The sequence below is a fragment of the Malaclemys terrapin genome, chromosome 13, assembly GCF_027887155.1.
Source record: "Malaclemys terrapin pileata isolate rMalTer1 chromosome 13, rMalTer1.hap1, whole genome shotgun sequence".
Taxonomy (NCBI): domain Eukaryota; kingdom Metazoa; phylum Chordata; order Testudines; family Emydidae; genus Malaclemys; species Malaclemys terrapin.
In genome coordinates this window covers 31,150,749-31,170,863 of record NC_071517.1, presented here as the reverse complement: position 1 = coordinate 31,170,863, position 20,115 = coordinate 31,150,749, and the positions used below count along the sequence as shown (strand labels likewise).

General features: G+C 44.3%; 1 protein-coding gene across 4 annotated transcripts; it reads left to right on the top strand.

Moving 5' to 3' along the window:
- Positions 1-2,415: 2,415 nt before the first annotated feature.
- On the top strand, positions 2,416-18,763 carry LOC128848314 (zinc finger and SCAN domain-containing protein 2-like). Of its 4 annotated transcripts, none has more exons than XM_054048258.1 (4): positions 2,416-2,622; positions 15,415-15,540; positions 16,359-16,465; positions 16,929-18,763. In XM_054048258.1, exons 3-4 carry the CDS (start codon positions 16,387-16,389, stop codon positions 18,077-18,079), a joined length of 1,230 nt encoding a protein of 409 aa, XP_053904233.1. In that variant the 5' UTR covers positions 2,416-2,622; positions 15,415-15,540; positions 16,359-16,386; the 3' UTR covers positions 18,080-18,763. The 4 variants fall into 4 exon arrangements, with proteins under 4 accessions (XP_053904233.1, XP_053904236.1, XP_053904232.1 ...); XM_054048261.1 differs by having other exon boundaries at positions 2,416-2,833; positions 16,932-18,763; XM_054048257.1 differs by having other exon boundaries at positions 2,416-2,833.
- Positions 18,764-20,115: the final 1,352 nt, after the last annotated feature.

The following is a 20,115-nucleotide window of genomic DNA, read 5'->3' as shown; positions in this document are numbered from 1 at the left end:
CTATAACAGGGTTCAAAAAAGAACTAGATACATTCATGGAGGATAGGTCCATCAATGACTATTAGCCAGCAAGGGCAGGGATGGTGTCCCTAGCCTCCATTTGCCAGAAGCTGGGAATGAGTGACAGGGGATGGATCACTTGATGATTACCTGTTCTGTTCATTCCCTCTGGGGCACCTGGCATTGGCCACTGTTGGAGGACAGGATACTGGGCTACATGGACCTTTGGTCTGACCCAGTATGGCTGTTCTTATATTCTTATGAATTAATCCTAGAACCACAGCAGAGGCAATCTTTACAGCTGAGATCACCAAACCTGGAATAATGGGCTAAAGAGGGTGATGCCCCTTTATATATATTGCTTATGGGTGAGGGAGTCACTGTACAGCTAGGTAGGGTGGGTAAATTGCAATAGGTGAGCATCACCGGATGGCTGCAACCACCCTTTGCTTGCACACCAGGATCTACCATAACACTACTGGGCCTTCATCATCCTGATCATGAAAGTTGTGCTGACCAGAGAAGAGCAGAGAGACAAAACTAGATGTCCTGAAATGGTAACTTTAAACCATTTATTATAATATTATTGGGCCAAAATTGCCCCTGATAAAACATCCTCTCTAACAAAAGGGAAGGGAGGGGAAGTTTAAAGAGCTTTAGCTCTTTTTCCAGGACTCTCCCACAAAAGACACAAACGAAGGGCTGTAGACATTCATGTGCAAATACCTCAGATGGTGAAGGAGATTTAGTGGCCATACAGACTAGTAGTGTCATAATTAAGATCTCATTAAGAATATAATGATGCATTTAACATCTATTATAACTTCATGCTGCATGAGTCTCAGGGCTTTTCTGTATGGGGGAATCATACTGGTATAACTATACCAGTAATGACATTGTTATACAGGAATAACTACCTGGGCGGATACTCCTATCTGGGAATAAGGCTTTGTCTATGTTGGAAGTTACCTGAGTGCTGGAGAGAGGCAAAATAATGATTAAGGAAATCTGTCCTAATTGGTAGATCCAAAGAAATAGAAGAAGTTTTGATGGCAACTCAGGAAATCAGACACCCCTGACGTTACATAATAACAACGAATAAATGCATGCTATAGAGAAAATAAAAACAAAAACAAAAAATTGAAATAACAATTGTAAATTACAAAATAACAATAATAATAGGATATTTTATATTACAAAACACTATGCATATGATTTCTTATCCACTAGCATTCATTATTATTGTCTATGTTCGTATGCTATTAAAACTATACATTAAGTAGCCCGCCATCTATCTGTTCACCGTTAAACAAAGTAAATGATGATGTGCTAAGGGCAATGAGTCATAAAAATAGTGTTTTAAAAATAAATGGAGTGAAAAGACATTTCCAGAGGATTACAGGAAATGGAGTAGAACCACAGATAAGACAAATCTGTGAGCTACTATGAGGCTATATGCGTTGGCACATTCCATCTACATAAACTGACAAGGAATTCTTTTAAACACCATATTTAAAAGAATTCCTTGCATGTATGAGACGACGAACATTTTTAGGATGGTATCTGTGTGTAAAATATTCTCCTGTATCCAGTCTCTTTTGGCAGCTCAGTACATCAGTTCAGATAGAGAAGAGCTGCTGTATCTGGGCTTTGGGCCACACTGCACCTTTAACACCATGACCCTGGGGAGAGGGTGCTGAATTGGACCATCCAGTGAGGAACACAAGCCCCTCTGCCAGTCCACGCCTATTTTGACAACCACTGTACATGGCTCACCCCACCCTCCCTATCCTAGGGTTCCCTGTCTGGTAGTGCATCTCCCCCCCCCCCCCTTTGTAAATCCCAATCCAGCGGTTTCAGCAGATGTTACTGAGCACAGCTCAGCTCCATCCAGCCTGCTCAGTGACAGCAAAGGAGCAATTTCGGATTCTGACACTTGCACCTGCCCCACAGCCCAGGCTACTGCAATGCCCCAGCAGGCCCCCAGGGCCGGTGTGCACTTCCTGCATGCTCCAGGCTGGGTTCCCAGCCACTGGGCCCCCAGCCACTGGGCCATGACTCCTCTGCCAATACAAAGGACTCCTTGGCCTGGGGGGAAGGGGATGCTGCGGTGGGACATGGAGCGGGCGGCTCCACTCCTGGGGGGGATTGGCTGGTGCCTCCGGCACCCTGTGGCAGGGGAGTTTGTGACACCCGGTGAATGGAGCTCTCTGATCCCAGGCTGTGAGGGGGAGAGCAGGAGTGGGATAGGAACGGGGAGGGGGCTGGGACCTGGGAGTCAGGACGCCTGGGTTCTATTTCTAGGTTGCAGACTGAGGAAGTCCTCGGTCCCTGGGAGTTGTTGCAGCGCGGGTTGGTATCGAGGGGCACAGGAAGGGGCTGGAGCAGCAGAGAGGAGGGGAATAAGAAGGGCTGGGGGGTTATAAAGAACAAAGGGATCATATAAACTATGCAGGTCCAAGATGCCCCTGCGAGTCGGGAGCCCGGGATGAGCCGCTGCTGCGCCCCAGAGGGCTAGTGCAGCTAGACCTGCACTAGCCCCCCTCTGTGCCCAGCCAGGGGGGACTTTCTCCGGTGGTTGGAACCAGCCCCTGGCTCCAACTCCTGAGCCGGAGACTGAAGGTAATTGAGAGAGACATGGGGGAAAGTGCTGGCTGGGGCTGGGCAGGAAAGTGACTCTGCACAAAGGGTCCCGGGAGTCTCAGCTCTTGCAGCCCCTGGGAAATAATCTGTCCCCTTTGTTATCAATGCACCTGTGGGACGGGGATCTGAGCTGCACTAGCAACAATGAAGCGGCTGCTCTTGCCTTCCAGGATGCAGACTGGAGGTTCAGGTGAGAAGAGCGGCTGCAGGGGGCCAAGAACAGTTCCCAGAGGTGCTGCGAGGAAGGAAGAGGGGAAAAAGGAGACAGAGGTGGAGGTGGTGAGGTGTGAAAGGTGATAGATTGAACAGTCTTTGTGCACATAGGGAACTAACAAAAAGAGGGGAGCGGTGGGGTTCATTCATCATTTAATAGTCTAGCCCCCTTGCAAACCTCCCGGAGACAAGTTGTGGGGTTCCCTCAGACTCTGCGGGGATGGGGTAAACATCCCCAGTATTAAAGGGCTGACAAGGATGTGTTTGCTCCAGGAGTTTGACAGGTGTAAAAGGACTAGGGCTGTGTGTGTTTCTATGAACATTTCCAAAGAAACTCTTCTCCTTGTGATAATGTGACAGACACCTCCTGAAATGATACATGCGTATCACTTAGAAGGAGTCCTCAATATTTTTGCTAATCTGAGCAAATTGATTTTAATAGGCAGCAGGTTTAAAACAAACAAAAGGAAGTATTTCTTCACACAATGCACAGTCCACCTGTGGAACTTCTTGTCAGAGGATGTTGTGAAGGCCAAGACTATATAACAGGGTTCAAAAAAGAACTAGATAAGTTCATGGAGGATAGGTCCATCAACGGCTATTAGCCAGGATGGGCCGGGATGCAAAACCATGCTTTCAAGTTTGTCAGAAGCTGGGAATGGGCAACAGGGGATGGATGACTTGATAATCACAGGTAATCACTGTTCTGTTCGTTCCCTCTGAGGCACCTGGTATTAGCCACTGTTGGAAGACAAGCTACTGGGATAGATGAACCATTGGTCTGACCCACTATGGCCATTCTTATGTGCTTATGATTATTCCATATGGAGGGTTCTAGCCACATCGAGGGTCAGGCCATGCTGAACATCAAGCTATTTTTAGAATATTTGTGCTTCAAAAAAGTCCATTAAAACAGTTGTTTATATTTTTATACAATCACACAACTTTATAATGGCATTAAATTTTTTTTTTTTTTTGCAGAGTAGAAAAGGTCTTTCAAATTTAATACAAAAATGGATACATATTAACTCCTTATGTTAGTGCTTTCCCCTTCCCCATCAGCAATTTATTTATTAGTCTGATTGGGTCAAATTAGTGTCTCAGTGATTTAAGATCTTAAATCCCATTGAAAGTCAATAGGACTTGCCTCCTGAGTAACTTAGGTGCTTTAAAATTTTGTAACAGAGAGTCCTGTGGCACCTTTAAGACTAACAGATGTCCTTCCGTTTGCATTTGGAAAGGAAGATGATATCTGTCTGTACTTGTGCAAGTTTCTTCATGAGGTTGATAGATTTCCATTTCATACGGCTAAATGCAGTGCCTTGCATGGTGTCAAGTATCAGAGAGGTAGCCGTGTTAGTCTGAATCTGTAAAAAAGCAACAGAGAGTCTTGTGGCACCTTTAAGACTAAAGGTGCCACATGACTCTCTGTTGCTTTTTATAGATCCAGACTAACACGGCTACCCCTCTGATACTTAAAATTTTGTCAGGTTTCAGAGTAGCAGCCGTGTTAGTCTGTATCCGCAAAAAGAAGAACAGGAGTACTTGTGGCACCTTAGAGACTAACAAATTTATTAGAGCATAAGCTTTCGTGGACTACAGCCCACTTCTTCAGATGCATATAGAATGGAACATATATTGAGGAGATATATATACACACATACAGAGAGCATAAACAGGTGGGAGTTGTCTTACCAACTCTGAGAGGCCAATTAATTAAGAGAGAAAAAAAAAAAACTTTTGAAGTGATAATCAAGCTAGCCGAGTACAGACAAAAAGAAGAACAGGAGTACTTGTGGCACCTTAGAGACTAACAAATTTATTAGAGCATAAGCTTTCGTGGACTACAGCCCACTTCTTCGGATGCAGACAGTTTGATAAGAAGTGTGAGAATACTTACAAGGGGAGATAGAGTCAATGTTTGTAATGGCTCAGCCATTCCCAGTCCTTATTCAAACCGGAGTTGATTGTGTCTAGTTTGCATATCAATTCTAGCTCAGCAGTCTCTCGTTGGAGTCTGTTTTTGAAGTTTTTCTGTTGTAATATAGCCACCCGCAGGTCTGTCACTGAATGACCAGACAGGTTAAAGTGTTCTCCCACTGGTTTTTGAGTATTTTGATTCCTGATGTCAGATTTGTGTCCATTAATTCTTTTGCGTAGAGACTTTAACCTGCTTATGCTCTAATAAATTTGTTAGTCTCTAAGGTGCCACAAGTACTCCTGTTCTTCTTTTTAAAATTTTGTATTCCTTAATTTAGAGATTTATCAGAGACCAAATTATTTGACCCAGATAGGTGCAACAGGGGATGGATCACTTGATGATTTAACTGTTCTGGGTTTGCACTCATTTCAGAAGTGGCCACTGACTTTGAATGCCTCAGTTTTGGGGTGTCTGACTTGTGACACCACAGGCCTGATTCTCAGGGGGTATTGAATTGCCATTGATTTCATTAGGAGTTGTTGCAGCTCAGCATTTCTGAAAAGAGGCCCAAGATGTTTCAGGCTAGGGACCCATCAATTAAGGAAAGCAAAGTAAGTAGCCTCTTGGAAAACTTGGCCCACTGTTCTCCCCAAGTGCACAGAATTGAATATTTCAACACAATCCCCTTGGGTACCTCCCTAATAAACTTTACTGACCCCCAAGTGAATACAAGTCTTTTATATTCTCAGAAAATAAACCGGACTCAAAATGCTTTATGAAAAATTTAATAAATCATTTACACATTAACAGCACCTCTGGATCAGTCTGAAAAGCAAATCCACGTACATTCAAAAATAAAACAACTACATTATAATGAAGTTTACTTTGTTAACCTATATGCAACCCCCAGGCAAATGCTCCTCAAAGTTCATATTCCCATTACTACAAATATGAGTCTTCATCTTGCAGACACTTCACTTCAAGCATCTGAGTAATCATATTGATTTCAGCAGGAATAACATGTGCAGAAAGTTAAACGGGTACATGTTTGCAAGAAGGAAATTATAGCTCTGCATAGCAACAACCAGCAGATATTGCAGCCTCAGCTCTGTCCAGCATCCCTGAGCATCCCATTAAAACTGCACACACTATCCTACATTTTTAAATAAATCAGCACCATACCAACTGCAAACCTACCTCCATTACAATTCATGATGACCTGTTCTGTTCATTCTCTCTGGGGCACCTGGCATTGGCCACTGTTGGAATACAGGATATTGGGCTAGATGGACCTCTGGTCTGACTCAGTTGTCTGGCCATTCTTATCTTCTCATGTAACTCCTTTACAGCTTTTGTAGACTGAGCTCATTGCACAAGCTGGGCTCCCTGAAACTCTCCATATTCCCCCCACATACCTACCAGCTCATTGCCTGCCACCCTCCCATCCGTCTCTATTTCAGGAGCTCCCTGCAACACCCTCCATCCCCTCCCTCATGGCTGGGGCTCTTCCCCATCCCCCTCATACCAGGGTCTCCCAATCTCCCCCCCCCCCCCAATTCCCTTCTCCCTTACCCGGGTCCACAATTCCCCCCCTTCAGGCCAACAGCTGCATGTGCACCCCCTTCCCTCATGCCCTGCTTTCCTCCCATACCTGGATCCCCAATGTCCCCCCCGCTAATGGTTCTGTGTGCCCCATTACCCCCCCCCCATCCCACCACCTGGGCTGTTTGCATGCCCCTAATCCCCCCTAGTTCCCTCCTTCCTCCCCTCCCTTGTTTGTCATTCAGGGTGTTGACATGTTAAACACTATGGCTGGAGGGGCAGAGATGAGATGGTGTATTGTTATGCTGGAGGGTGATAATGCCCACCATCAGACAGACAATTACAGAGGTGCTTGAATCTCTGTGGCTGTGCTAACCAGGGAAAAGGGGCTCCACAGGTCCTCAGCTTTTCCCCTTCCATTTTTTTCAGTTTTCACCAAAATTAATAATAGGGTTCTTCTGCCCACAGATGACTAGAACATTACCTGGACATTTGGAATTGATCAACTGGAGAATTCAAGTAGAGCCTGACACGTTGGCCCAGTTAAAATATTAAAAATGACACCTATGTGAAATATAATATGTTACCATTAGTATCTCAATCAAATATAAAAATCTAAATGGGTTGAAATGAAAAATCTGGAACAAAATGTTTCAATATTATTGAAATGAAACAAAAACATTGAAATTGACACATTCCCAGAAAACATTTTGATTTTGACAAATCTGCATTTTTGATAGAAAACTGCTCCATTTAATTTTTTTTAGTCTTGATTATCAAGTACTAATTATCAAATACTAATATAAATTCTGCTTTGCTTTAGCCTCCCCCCCCACACTAATTATCAAATATTTATATAAAAGCCTCTCAGATCTTGCCCCTTTTTGACCTAATTATCAAATAGGATATACATTTCCCCTTTGATTTTGCTCCTTTCTCTCTCATTATAATAAATATATTATGATAAAATTCCCTCACAGTTTTCAATTTTGTCTCTCATCATCCAATATTGATATAAAACCCTTTGATTTTTATTTTTCTAATCACCCTTGTGAAGTGCAGCAGCTTCTCCTGATTTTGGAGGAAACCAAGGCGTTACCACAGATGGGGAATATGAGGGGTGTGATTAAATCCCTCGTCGGGCACAGACATGGGGAACAAGGCCAAGGGTTGAACTCCCCAGTGATCAACTTTCCCCCTCACATCTGAGAATCAAATTTTCCTCCCCTTTGCAGACTGCTTTAGAGCAGAATGAGGGGTTATAGGTGATCCTTTCACAGGGGGCTGTTCTGTGCCTGTCTGGGTCCCTGATCCCAGTTCCTAGAGTTGCCACAAATTCCCATTGCTTATAATAATCCCGCCGGATTAACCCCCTCACGTTCCCATCGCTGCTTTCACCCCAAAGGGTCTCAAACACTTGTGACAGATGAACGGTATGGGACTCGTTCCCCTCCGTATTGACATGCAGACAGCTCTGGAGTGGGAATGGGGTGACTGGCTGTTCTCTGTCAATGACAGGGCATGGCAGGCCAAAACAGAGGCCATGAAGAGCGAATGTCTGTGGCTGATGCGGATACTTTCTCATTTTCTGTTACTAATATTCTGTCTCCTCAGATTTTGTGTCAGGTATCAAACACTTGTACCAAGCATTTTGATACCTGTATCAAACACTGATCGAAAATCTCCTCATGCGGTGCCACTTTCTATCTAATCCAATCCTCTAATATGGATTTCAAATTATCTCTGATTTCACCCATTTTCCTCTCTAGCTATTGAACATTGATATAAAACCCCTGTAGATTTTGCCCCTTCTTTCAAAATCTTCATTGATTTTCTATTTTCCATCTAATTTACAAGTAGTGCTATAAAACGTCCTCAGATTTAGTACTTTTCCACCTTTTTCAACAGAAGCAATTTCTTGTTTTGGAGAGAAACTCTTGTCCTGTGGCACCACCTTGTTGGGGTATAGAGGGGTGGGGGAGAGTTAAACTCCCCATTGATCAACTTTCCCCCTCACATTTGAGAATCATTTCCCCTTTTACGTCCTAAAATTGACATGTTTCCTGATGAAAACAACTGGCTCAATATTTAATAAACATCAAAGCCAGGTACTTCCCCATTGGGGTGTATGATGCATCCCAGCTGTTAACAAGACAGCTGGCCAGACCCTGATGGATTGTTTTATTGTGGCTGAAAACCTCCATCACTTATAACAATCCTATATTCCTGTATATTGACCCCTCATGTTCTCATGACCACTCTCACCCTGAGAGGTCCTAAAAGTTCAGGACAAATAGTCTCTGAGGGGGTTTTCATTCCCCCAGTTCTGAGCCCATGGCTGCTTCTGGGAACATATTAGCTATTCTTTGCCAGCAACAGGGGATGGACATTTCTGGAATATTCTGGCTCTTCCATCCCCTCCATATTCCTGTTAAAGTAGCATCATGTGGGGCTCCCTGTGTGACTGGCAACAGGTGGGAAATACTTTGTATTTATCTAATTGATATAAAATCCCCTGATTGTTTTTGTTTCTCATCCCCCTTTAAAACTGCAAGAACTTTTAGTTTGCTCTAAGTCCTTACCTCAGTTTCCTCTCAGATTGAGAATCATTTGCCCATTTATGTCAATAACAATGGACAAGGTTGCTGACTGAGTTGAGCCCTGTGAGACTTAGGAGAGGTGCCAGGGTTTAAAAGGATCCCCTGGAATATAACTGGGCTCAAAGAGATGGTTTAAATATGGTGGAATATTTTCTAAAAAATAAGTGAGTTCTTACAACTTTTAGAGCTGAATAGTGGATACCAAATTCTCTCTTCGTTCGGGAGGGGAAGGACTTTCTGATGAGCCAAAGACACCAGCCAAAAATGAGACAACATCTTTCCGCACCACGGTGGAAAGCAGGTGGGAGAAGCAATTTCTGAAATAGTTCATCCTTCAGAATTTGCATCCCTCAGACCATGGCCGAGGAAAGGTGGGGGCTGCGTTATGTGAAGGGTGTCACAAATACCTTAGAAATTGCATCCCCCACCCTTGCCTTGACCCATGGCAAACAATTTCTGAGGGATGAGAGTGAAAGGAGCAGAAATTATTCCATGCACTTACAACCAGAATTACACTTTCCGGAGGGCTGTAGTGTTTGAATGGAGTGGTGTTCCATGCAGGTGCCGATGTCTGCCCAGACAGTGACAGGATTGGAGATCCTGGCTAGGGCAGAGAAATCTTTTGAGTGGAACAGACTAGTTCCAGTTGTTCCTGTTCTGATCCCTGTTGTAAAACATGTAGCTGTGTGTTCTCCTCCCCTGGCAATTCTTGGTTTCAGTCACAGCCCTTTACATCTTTTGTATAAACCTTTTTAATTTAGATGGGTTGGTATTATCCATAGTATCTTAAAGTATGACCTGTGCTAATGGTTTACACTCGCTAAGGCCTACAGCAGTGGCTCTCAACCTTTCCAGATCACTGTACCCCCTTCAGGAGTCTGGTTTGTCTTGTGTACCCCCAAGTTTTACCTCATTTAAAAACTACTTGCTTACACAATTAGACATAAAAGTACAAAAGTGCCACAGTACACAATTACTGAAAAATTGCTGACTTTCTCATTTTTACCATGTAATTATAAAATAACTCAATTGGAATTAACAAATTTATTAGAGCATAAGCTTTCGTGGACTACAGCCCACTTCTTCGGATGCATATAGAATGGAACATATAATGAGGAGATATATATACACACATACAGAGAGCATAAACAGGTGGGAGTTGTCTTACCAACTCTGAGAGGCCAATTAATTAAGAGGAAAAAAAAAAAAAAAAAACTTTTGAAGTGATAATCAAGCTAGCCGAGTACAGACAGTGTGATAAGAAGTGTGAGAATACTTACAAGGGGAGATAGAGTCAACGTTTGTAATGGCTCAGCCATTCCCAGTCCTTATTCAAACCGGAGTTGATTGTGTCTAGTTTGCATATCAATTCTAGCTCTGCAGTCTCTCTTTGGAGTCTGTTTTTGAAGTTTTTCTGTTGTAATATAGCCACCCGCAGGTCTGTCACTGAATGACCAGACAGGTTAAAGTGTTCTCCCACTGGTTTTTGAGTATTTTGATTCCTGATGTCAGATTTGTGTCCATTAATTCTTTTGCGTAGAGACTGTCCGGTTTGGCCAATGTACATGGCAGAGGGGCATTGCTGGCACATGATGGCATATATCACATTGGTAGATGTGCAGGTGAACGAGCCCCTGTCTGTACTCGGCTAGCTTGATTATCACTTCAAAAGGGTTTTTTTTTTTTTTTCTCTCTTAATTAATTGGCCTCTCAGAGTTGGTAAGACAACTCCCACCTGTTTATGCTCTCTGTATGTGTGTATATATATCTCCTCATTATATGTTCCATTCTATATGCATCCGAAGAAGTGGGTTGTAGTCCACGAAAGCTTATGCTCTAATAAATTTGTTAGTCTCTAAGGTGCCACAAGTACTCCTGTTCTTCTTTTTGCGGATACAGACTAACACGGCTGTTACTCTGAAACTTGTCAATTGGAATTAGGGCTGTCAATCGCAGTTAACTCAAGCAATTAACTTGAAACAAATTAACTCGATTAAAAAATTAGTCGTGATTAATTGCAGTTTTAATTGTACTGTTAAACAATAGAACACTAATTTAAATTATAAATATTTTTGGATGTTTTTCTACATGTTCAAATGTATTGATTTCAATTACAACATAGATTACAAAGAGTACAGCATTTCCTGCACTGTAAAAAAAAAAAAAAAAAAGAAATAGTATTTTTAAATTCACCTCATACAAGTACTGAAGTGCAACCTCTTATGAAAGTGCAACTTACAAATGAAGAATTATTTTTTTACATAACTGCACAAAAAAACCCAACAATGTAAAACTTTAGAGCCTACAAGTCCTCTCAGTCCTACTTCTTGTTCAGCCAATCGCCAAGACAAACAAGTTTGTTTTCATTTACAGGAGATAATGCTGGCTGCTACTTATTTACGATGTCCCCTGAAAGTGAGAAAAGGTGTTCGTGTGACGCTTTTAGCCGGCATTGCAAAGTATTTACGTGCCAAATATGCTTAACATTCATATCCTCCTTCATGCTTTGACTTGTATATTGCACTCACTTTCTTTTTTTTTTACAGTGCAAATATTTTTAATAAAAAATATAAAGTATTCTGCATTGTAATTGAAATCAATATTTTTTGAAAATGTAGAAAAACATCCAAAAATATTTATAATAAATTAAAATTGGTATTCTGTTATTAACAGTGCAATTAAAACTGAAATTAATTGTTTTAATCACAATAATTTGACAGCCCTACTGAGTATGTGAATTATTTAGTAATTTCCCATAATTGTACAGTAAGTAGTTAAATTACTAATTAAAAACATTGAGTCTATCAGTTATCTAGTTTTTTATGACAAAAATACTATTACAGACTAGAACAGGGCTTGGTACAGTAAGTAGTTAAATTACTAATTAAAAACATTGAGTCTATCAGTTATCTAGCTTTTTATGACAAAAATACTATTACTGACTAGAACAGGGCTTGGATGACTGGGCAGCCTAGTGGTTAGATAAGAACATAAGAACAGGCATACTGGGGTCAGACTAAAGGTCCATCTAGCCCAGTATCCTATCTTCCAACAATGACCAATGCCAGGTGCCCCAGAGGGAATGAACAGAACAGGTAATCACTGAATGATCCATTGCCAGCAGCTCATTCCCAGGTTCTGGCAAACAGAGGCAAGGGACACCATCCCTGCCCATCCTGGCTAATATCCATTGATAGACCTACCCTCTATTAACTTATCGAGTTCTTTTTTGAACCCTGTTATAGTCTTGGCCTTCACAACATCCTCTGGCAAAGAGTTCCACAGGTTGACCGTGCGTTGTGTGAAAAAATACTTCCTTTTGTTTATTTTAAATCTGCTGCCTATTAATTTCATTGGGTGACCCCTAGTTCTTGTGTTATGAGAAGGAGTAAATAACACTTCCTTATTTATTTTCTCCACACCAGTCATGATTTTATAGACCTCTATCATATTCCCCCCAGTCATCTCTTTTTCAAGATGAAAAGTCAGTCTTATTAATCACTCCTCATATGGAAGCTGTTCCATACACCCAATATTTTTTGTTCCCCTTTTCTGAACCTTTTCCAGTTCCAATATACCTTTTTTGAGATGGGGCAACCACATCTGCACGCAGTATTCCAGATGCGGGCGTACCATGGATTTATATAGAGACAATATGATCCTTTCTGTCTTATTATCCATCCTTTTCTTAATGATTCCCAACATCCTGTTTGCTTTTTTGACTGCTGCTGCACATTGTGGATAGTTCTCTCCACTCAATGATTTCAAGATCTCTCTCTTGAGTGGTAACAGCTAACAAACCCCTTCATTTTATAGGTATAGTTGAGATAATGTTTTCCAATATGCATTACTTTGCATTTATCAACACTGAATTTCATCTGCTATTTTGTTGCCCAGTCACCCAGTTTTGTGAGATTCCTTTGGAGCTCTTCACAGTCTGCTTTAGACTTAATTATCTTGAGTAGTTTTGTATCATCTGCAAATTTTGCCACATCAGTGTTTACCTCTTTTTCCAGATTATTTGTTAATAGGTTGAACAGTACTGGTCCCAGTACAGACCCCTGGGGGACACCACTATTTACTGCTCTCCATTCTGAAAACTTACCATTTATTCCTACCCTTTGTTTCCTGTCTTCTAACCAGTTACCAATCCATGAGAACCTTCCCTCTTATCCCATGACAGCTTAGTTTACTTAAGAGCCTTTGGTGAGGGACCTTGAAAATGTAAGTACACTATATCCACTATATCTCAGCCCCCTGCTGGCTGAGTAGCCTCAGCCTTTAAGGCTAGGTGGAGGATGGGGCACCCAGGCCCTCCATCTCCACCAGGTCCCAGCCGAGGGCCCTGTATGTCAAACCCTGAACAGTGGGCTTGGTGTTCCTCCTGGCAGGGAGAAGTTACTGTCCTGGGCTACTTACTACCAGCCCATTCCATTTGGGGCATGGCCCCTCTAGTCCAATCTACCAGGCAGCTTGCTTCCCACAGGATTCCCTCTGGGGTGCAGACAGAACCTTGCTGTCATCCCAGACTCCTTCAGGCAGGACAGCCACAAGCTGGTGAGGTTGACCCACACAATGTCTCTGGGGTTCACTCAGCCAGTTACTTCCCATGCTGGGGATTCCTCCACAGCCTCCCTTGGTTGGGGAGCCAGTGCTCCATCTCTTCAGGCAGGGAGACAACTAGCTCCTGTCTCTTCCCCAGTCAGCCCTGAACTGAGCCAAGCTCCCTTCTTTTTTATCCCCCCTCCAGGCCTGGCATTGGTTGCAGGTATAGTGGGGAGGGGCTAGCTGTGCCCAAAGGTTTTCTTTAACCCTTACTGTGCTGGTTGGAAGTTTCTTTGCTTCATCACACTGAATATCACTAAAGATCACCCCACAGAATGGATAGATTCTCTTACCACTCCTAAGAAATAAATGACTAGCCATAGAATCAAAGAAATATAGGTCTGGAAGTGATCTTGAGAGGTCATCTACTCCAGCCCCCTGTGTTGATGCAGGCCCAACTATACATTTACCATTCCTGACAAGTGTTTATCCAACCTGTTCTTAAAAACCTCCAGTGATGGGGATTCCACAAACTCATCAGTTAACCTCATTCAGAACCTAACTATCCTTATAGTTTAGCAAGGTTTTCTGAATATCTAATCTCAAAATCCCTTGCTGCAGATTTAGCCCATTACTTCTTGTCCTACCTTCAGTAAACATGGAGAATAACTGATCACCGTCCTTTTTATAACAACGCTTAACATATTTGAAGACTGTTATCAGGTCCCCCCTCAGTCTTCTTTTCTCATGTCTAAACATGCCCAGGTTATTTAACCTTTCCTCATAGGTCAGGTTTTAAATAAATAAATGGAGATATCCCATCTCCTAGAACTGGAAGGGACCTTGAAAGGTCATCAAGTCCAGCCCCCTGCCTTCACTAGCAGGACCAAGTACTGATTTTTCCCCAGATCCCTAAGTGGCCCCCTCAAGGATTGAACTCTCAACCCTGGGTTTAGCAGGCCAATGCTCAAACCACTGAGCTATCCCTCCCCCTGTAATTTCTAAACCTTTTATCCTATGAGGAAAGGTTGCTCTCCTATGGTCTCTTTTCAATTTGTCCACGTCTTTCTGAGGGTGCGATGCTAAAAACTGGACACAATACTCCAGCTGAGGCCTCGCGGGTGCAGAGGAGAGTGGAACAGTTAGTTCCTGCGTCTTACATATGATACTCCTGTTCATTCACCCAAGAATAATATTAGTCTTTTTCACAACGGCTTCACATTGTTGCATCCTGTTCAGCTTGGGATCCACTATAGCTCCCGGATGCTTTTCTGTAGTACTAATGCCTGGCCAGGTATTCCTTCCCCCTTTTGTATTTGTTCATTTGATTTGTCCTTCCTCAGAGTAGTATGGTGCACTTGTCTTTATTTAATTTCATCTTGTTGATTTCACACCAATTCTGCAATTTATTGAGGTCATTTTCAATTCTAATCCTGGCCTCCAAAGTGCTCTCAACCCCTCCCAGCTTGTTTCATCTGCAGTTTTTATAAGCATAGTGTCCACGTCATTAGCCAAGTTGTTAATGAAAATATTGAATAGTATTGGACTTAGGACAGACCCCTATGGAACCCTTCTGGATACTTCTAATGTTATGAAGTAAAAAATTATTTCTCTCTGTGGCTACCCAGCTCTTGAGGAAGGAGGCCGGAGAACCAACAGCACTGGGAACTCAAGACGAGGCTGAATTCATTTGTTAGTGTAGAGTGTTTTTGACAGTGATAGATACCTGACTGGGCACCGGCAATGGGATAACAACAGGGAGAAAGCAATAGGTCTGAGTGGGAAGGGAGAGGGATTACTGGAAGGTCAGTCTATCCCAGGGGTCACAGGATGGAAAAGTGCCATTGAAAAGCATAATGCAGTTGAGATTGGAGCAGAGATGCCTGTGAGTGAGCTGGTGGGATTGTGGCTGGGGCAGCAGGTTCTGAGAGGGGACTCTGGCTGTTTCAGGGACTGGTGACCTTCGAGGAGGTGGCTGTGTATTTCACCGAGGGGCAGGGGGCTCTGCTGGACCCTATTAGAGAGCCCTCTACAGGGACATCATGCAGGAGAATTAGGAGACTGTGACCTCACAGAGTAAGTATCCCTGTCCCCTTGGGTGTTAGGATCTGGGTGGTCTCTGCAGGTCAGCTTCAGCTCCAGGATCCTACAGCCCTTGCTCCTAAGATATCTGGGGTGATCAGCACTTGCAGGTGCTAGGCCCTGTGTGAGAGAGAGGGTCACCTCCACACCTCATTCCATTGGTATGGAAACTCAGGACTCAGTGTTAATCTGGGCATCCCCAGGGTTTCAAAAGAGAGTGACTCCCTGTGTCCCCTGTCTGGGGTTGGTTCCATCAAGGGGCAGTGGAAGTTTCCTAAAAGTGGGGGAGCCACCAGTGCCTGAACTGTGGCCCTGCCCCCACCCTCAATCCCCTGGAGGCCCCACCCTCGCACCACCTTTTCTCCTGAGGTCCCACTTCTGCGATGCCTCTTCCCCCCAAGACACTATCCCCCGCTTGCTCTTCTCTACACCCTGCCCCTCCTCGCTCACCCAGTAAAAAGTGGAAGGGCCATGCCCCCTCCCCCCTGCTCTGATGCCCCTGATTCTATCCCTGGGGTCGCTGGCCCCTTACCGTGTTGTGACAAGCGGCTTATTATCTGCTCTCTGCCTAACTCATCAGTTCCCCGTGTCTGGAGATCCATGAGTTTACCCCAGGAGACACACGGCACGTCTCCCTGCAGGCACTAGGCTCTCCCACAGGGTCTCGTGAACACGTTCCCCATCCGTGAGGATCAGATCTCCTCCCTGCAGAGAAAAGGGCTGGGTGTGACGTTATGGGATGTTCTCTTGTGGGAAATGCTGAATGGAGACTTAGCCCATCCTGATCTCACCCATTTCCTTCTGATGAGCAGAATCCCCAAACCGGACTCCATCTGCCACATGGACCAAGAGGAAGAGCCCTGTGTCCTGGACTCTGAGGATTCTTCAGAAAAGGAGACTCCGAGAGGCCCTCAAGCAGGTAAGAGATAAAGTTAAACCCACTCCCAAACCTTCCAATGCCCCTGTGGGCTCCCCCTTTTCATGGTTCAGTCAGGATTGTCCCCAGCAGCTGTCGTACCCTCATGGCAGATGGCGCTCCCGGCCTCCCACCCATCCTGACCAACACCCAGCAGTAGCTCCCTCCCCACTGAGTATCCAGATGGGATGTGGAGGCAGAATGGGTCCCCTCATCTCCCTTCTCTGGGGAAGGGTTTGAGGAATTCACTTGCGGTTACTGATCTTATCATCCAGTTTTAGTTTTGTTTGTTTTATGGAATCTTACAATCGTAGAATTGTAGAACTGGAAGGGGACTCAATCGGTCATCAAGTCCAGTCCCCTGCACTCAAGACAGAACTAAATGCACTCCCCTTTTCCATTTCTCTTTCTGAGGTTCTCTGTCCCCGGCACAGGGGAGGACTCATGTCTGGATTCTCTGTCCCAGCAGGTGATGGGATGGTGAGTGAGAACGAGGAGGAGAATCCTCAGCAGGAAGATCCTGAGCGAGTGGAATCACAATGGACAGTATCAGGAAGAGATAAAGGTGGTGTTTCCCTGAGTCCTGAGCTGGGAGAAGCCCGGGAGAATCACCCTTATAAATGCCCCGACTGCGGGAAAAGCTTCCGATGGAGCTGCCGCTTCATTGAACATCAGAGAATCCATACAGGGGAGAAAACCTCTATCTGTGCCGACTGCGGGGAGAGCTTCAGTCGTTACTCAAACTTCACAAGACACCGCATGATTCATACCGGAGAGAAACCGTACAGCTGCCCCGACTGTGGGAAAAACTTTGGTCGCACTTCTGACCTCATTATACACCAGAGACTGCACACGGGAGAGAGACCCTACAAATGCCCTCAGTGTGGGAAAAGCTTCAGCCGCAGCTCGTACCTCATTCCTCACCAGAGGACACACACAGGAGAGAGGCCCTATAAATGCCCTGACTGTGGGAAGAGCTTCAACCTGAGCTCAAACCTTATCAGGCATCAGAGGATCCACACGGGAGAAAAACCCTATAGATGCCCCGACTGTGGGAAAAGCTTCTATCTGAGCTTACACCTCATTAAGCACCAAAGAGTCCATATTGAAAGAAAATCCTATGACTGCCCCGACTGCGGGAAAAAGTTCATTCGGAGCTCAGCCCTGATTATACACCACAGACTCCACACGGGAGAGAGACCCTATAAATGCGCTGACTGTGGGAAAAGCTTTGGCATGAGCTCAGACCTGATCAGACACCAGAGATCCCATACGGGAGAGAGACCCTACAAATGTGGTGAATGTGGGAAAAGCTTCAGCGTGAGCTCCAAGCTCATCAGACATCAGGGAACACATGTGACAGAGAAACCTTTCTGTTGTCCCGAATGTGGGGAAGGCTTCGCCACCAGCTCCAAACTCGTTAAACATCAGAAACACCACCTGGAACAGAAACCCTACAAATGCGGGGACTGCTGGAAAAGCTATAGCCACAGTTCCGAACTCCTCAGGCATCAGCGAGCCCACACGGGAGAGAGACCCTATAAGTGCTCTGACTGTGGGAAAGGGTTTAGTCGGAGCTCGCATCTTATCAGGCATCAGAAAACCCACAGGAGATAGGCACGGGTCCTGGTTCTTCCTCTAGGGCTTTTCAAACAAATTCAGTTATAAATAATTGGTGGTGTGGAGATTCATGTGTGGGAGAGGCACAGGCAAGGGTGAAGGGGAAATGCGGAAGAAGAAAAAGAAGTTTGGGGGCTGGTGCGTCAGTTGTTCGGGATTTGTGGGGAGGGAACTGGGATTTTATTTTTTTTTGTCTCAAAATTTCTTAAATTTCCCATGCTCATTCCACACCCTTTTTCTCTGGCCTGGCAGGATGTGGGACAGCAGGTGAGATGGGACTTGAATTATATAATTCACTAGGGCCAGAGACTAGATTTTCTTGACTAGGGAAACTGAGGAGTTGCACTGACGCTATGCCTAAAGGAAATGCCAGTCTGATGCTATATGGAGAGGATGTGAGATGCGACACCATTCCTACTGTCACCCGTGTTTCCAGCACCAGAGTATGAGAGACAGCAAATCTGTAAATGGAGAGGGGGAAATACCACAGATAGATTTACATAGATTGGCATATGATTTACCTGTGGCTCTCACTGCTGCAAGAGCAGACAGGTCTGTAATGTATCTTTACAACACCATAGCACAGGCTGGAAATCTGTATTGTAACATCCAATGGAGCTGGACAGTTCATGTCCAGGCTCCGGATTTAACCTGATACGTATATAAAAATGTGTACACGTGTATGTATATTATTTCCCAGGTGAAACCTGCATCAGTGCAAGTTAATAGCTTCTCAGTGAGTGGCATCTGTGTCACACAGAGTACGTTCCTGGTTTAAACATTAGAGCCCCTTTTGACCCCCAATTACTTGTCTTGGGGTACCGAGTTTCACCCAAGGTACCTAGAACCCAATGACATAGAATCAGTGAATGATGGTGAGAATGCTGAGACTGGAGAACTCGCTGCATTAGCTGCACCCAGCTCATTATTTCTATGAGGAATTGTAGCTGGCATGCAGGGGAAAAGTTAAGGAAGCACGTAGCAGGCAGGTCACAGAGTTATAGTCCAAGGGCCAGATTTCCATAGGTATTTAGGCACCTAAAGAAACCTATGGCAGTTAGGCACCTTACCTGGTTAGGTGCTTTTGAAAATCCAAGTAGGCACCTAACCTACATCTTTAGGCATCTTTGAAAAACTGGCCCCGAGTGATCTCACAAGCAGTGAAGCTGCCATCAGCTCAGGTAGAGAGAGAAACAGTCGCTTGACTCAGTGAGGTCAGATGTAGAGTCTTGAAGAGGTGCTTGTGGTTCCTGATGTTTGTTTAAAACTACACAGGAGCACAGTGAACTAAAAGGTGAATTAATACATTACCCATGGTTCTGCCTGGCTGGGTAATTTAAAAAGTAGTTCGAGAGCAGCTTTAAAACCATTCCCTTTTTAAATGTGGGGTTTGCCACAAGTGGTGTTTAGGTGAGTCTAAGCATGAGAACCGTGACTATAGGAAAATAGGGACATGTGGTGTCTAGGTGAGTCTGTGTGTGTACAAAAAACATTTCCCTGGGGAAACAATTTGGAAAGGTAGTTAATGTACATAATCATTACAGTTCTTTTGCATCCCTGACTTTAGCATGAATGTTGACATTTTGCTCGGCTAACGCACGAACTCTTTACCTAGTTAGCTCTGTGAACTTCTGCACTGGAATAGCGGAGCCAAGCTCCCATCTGGTCACAGCAGGCTGCTGCTTCAGTGCAATGGGTGATACAGCCCATGAGCTGGAGTGTGGTTGGTTCCTTGCGGGGCTGTGGATAGAGATGGCATTTATACCGGGCTGTGTGGGTGCTTTACTCTCCTGAGTTTGTGCTGTCTGCTGGACAGTAATAAAAAGCTGATCCTAAATGTCTATTTGACCAGCATAACTACATTGGTCAAGAGTGTGTTTTTTCTCACACCCGACCCACTATAGCTATGCCGACGTAACTTTTAAATGCAGGCCAAGACTCAGTCCGTGCTTCACTAAGGAGGAGAGGGGACTGGGGCTTCTCATCGGACTCTCGTGTATTTATTACCACGTTGTCGAACTTGCATTTTCAGG

Coding starts and splice junctions, on each gene's coding strand:
- LOC128848314 (XM_054048260.1), top strand. CDS start 16,387: ATGGACCAAGAGGAAGAGCCCTGTGTCCTGGACTCTGAGGATTCTTCA. Junction 16,466..16,928: donor TCCGAGAGGCCCTCAAGCAG/GTAAGAGATAAA, acceptor TCTCTGTCCCAG/CAGGTGATGGGATGGTGAGT.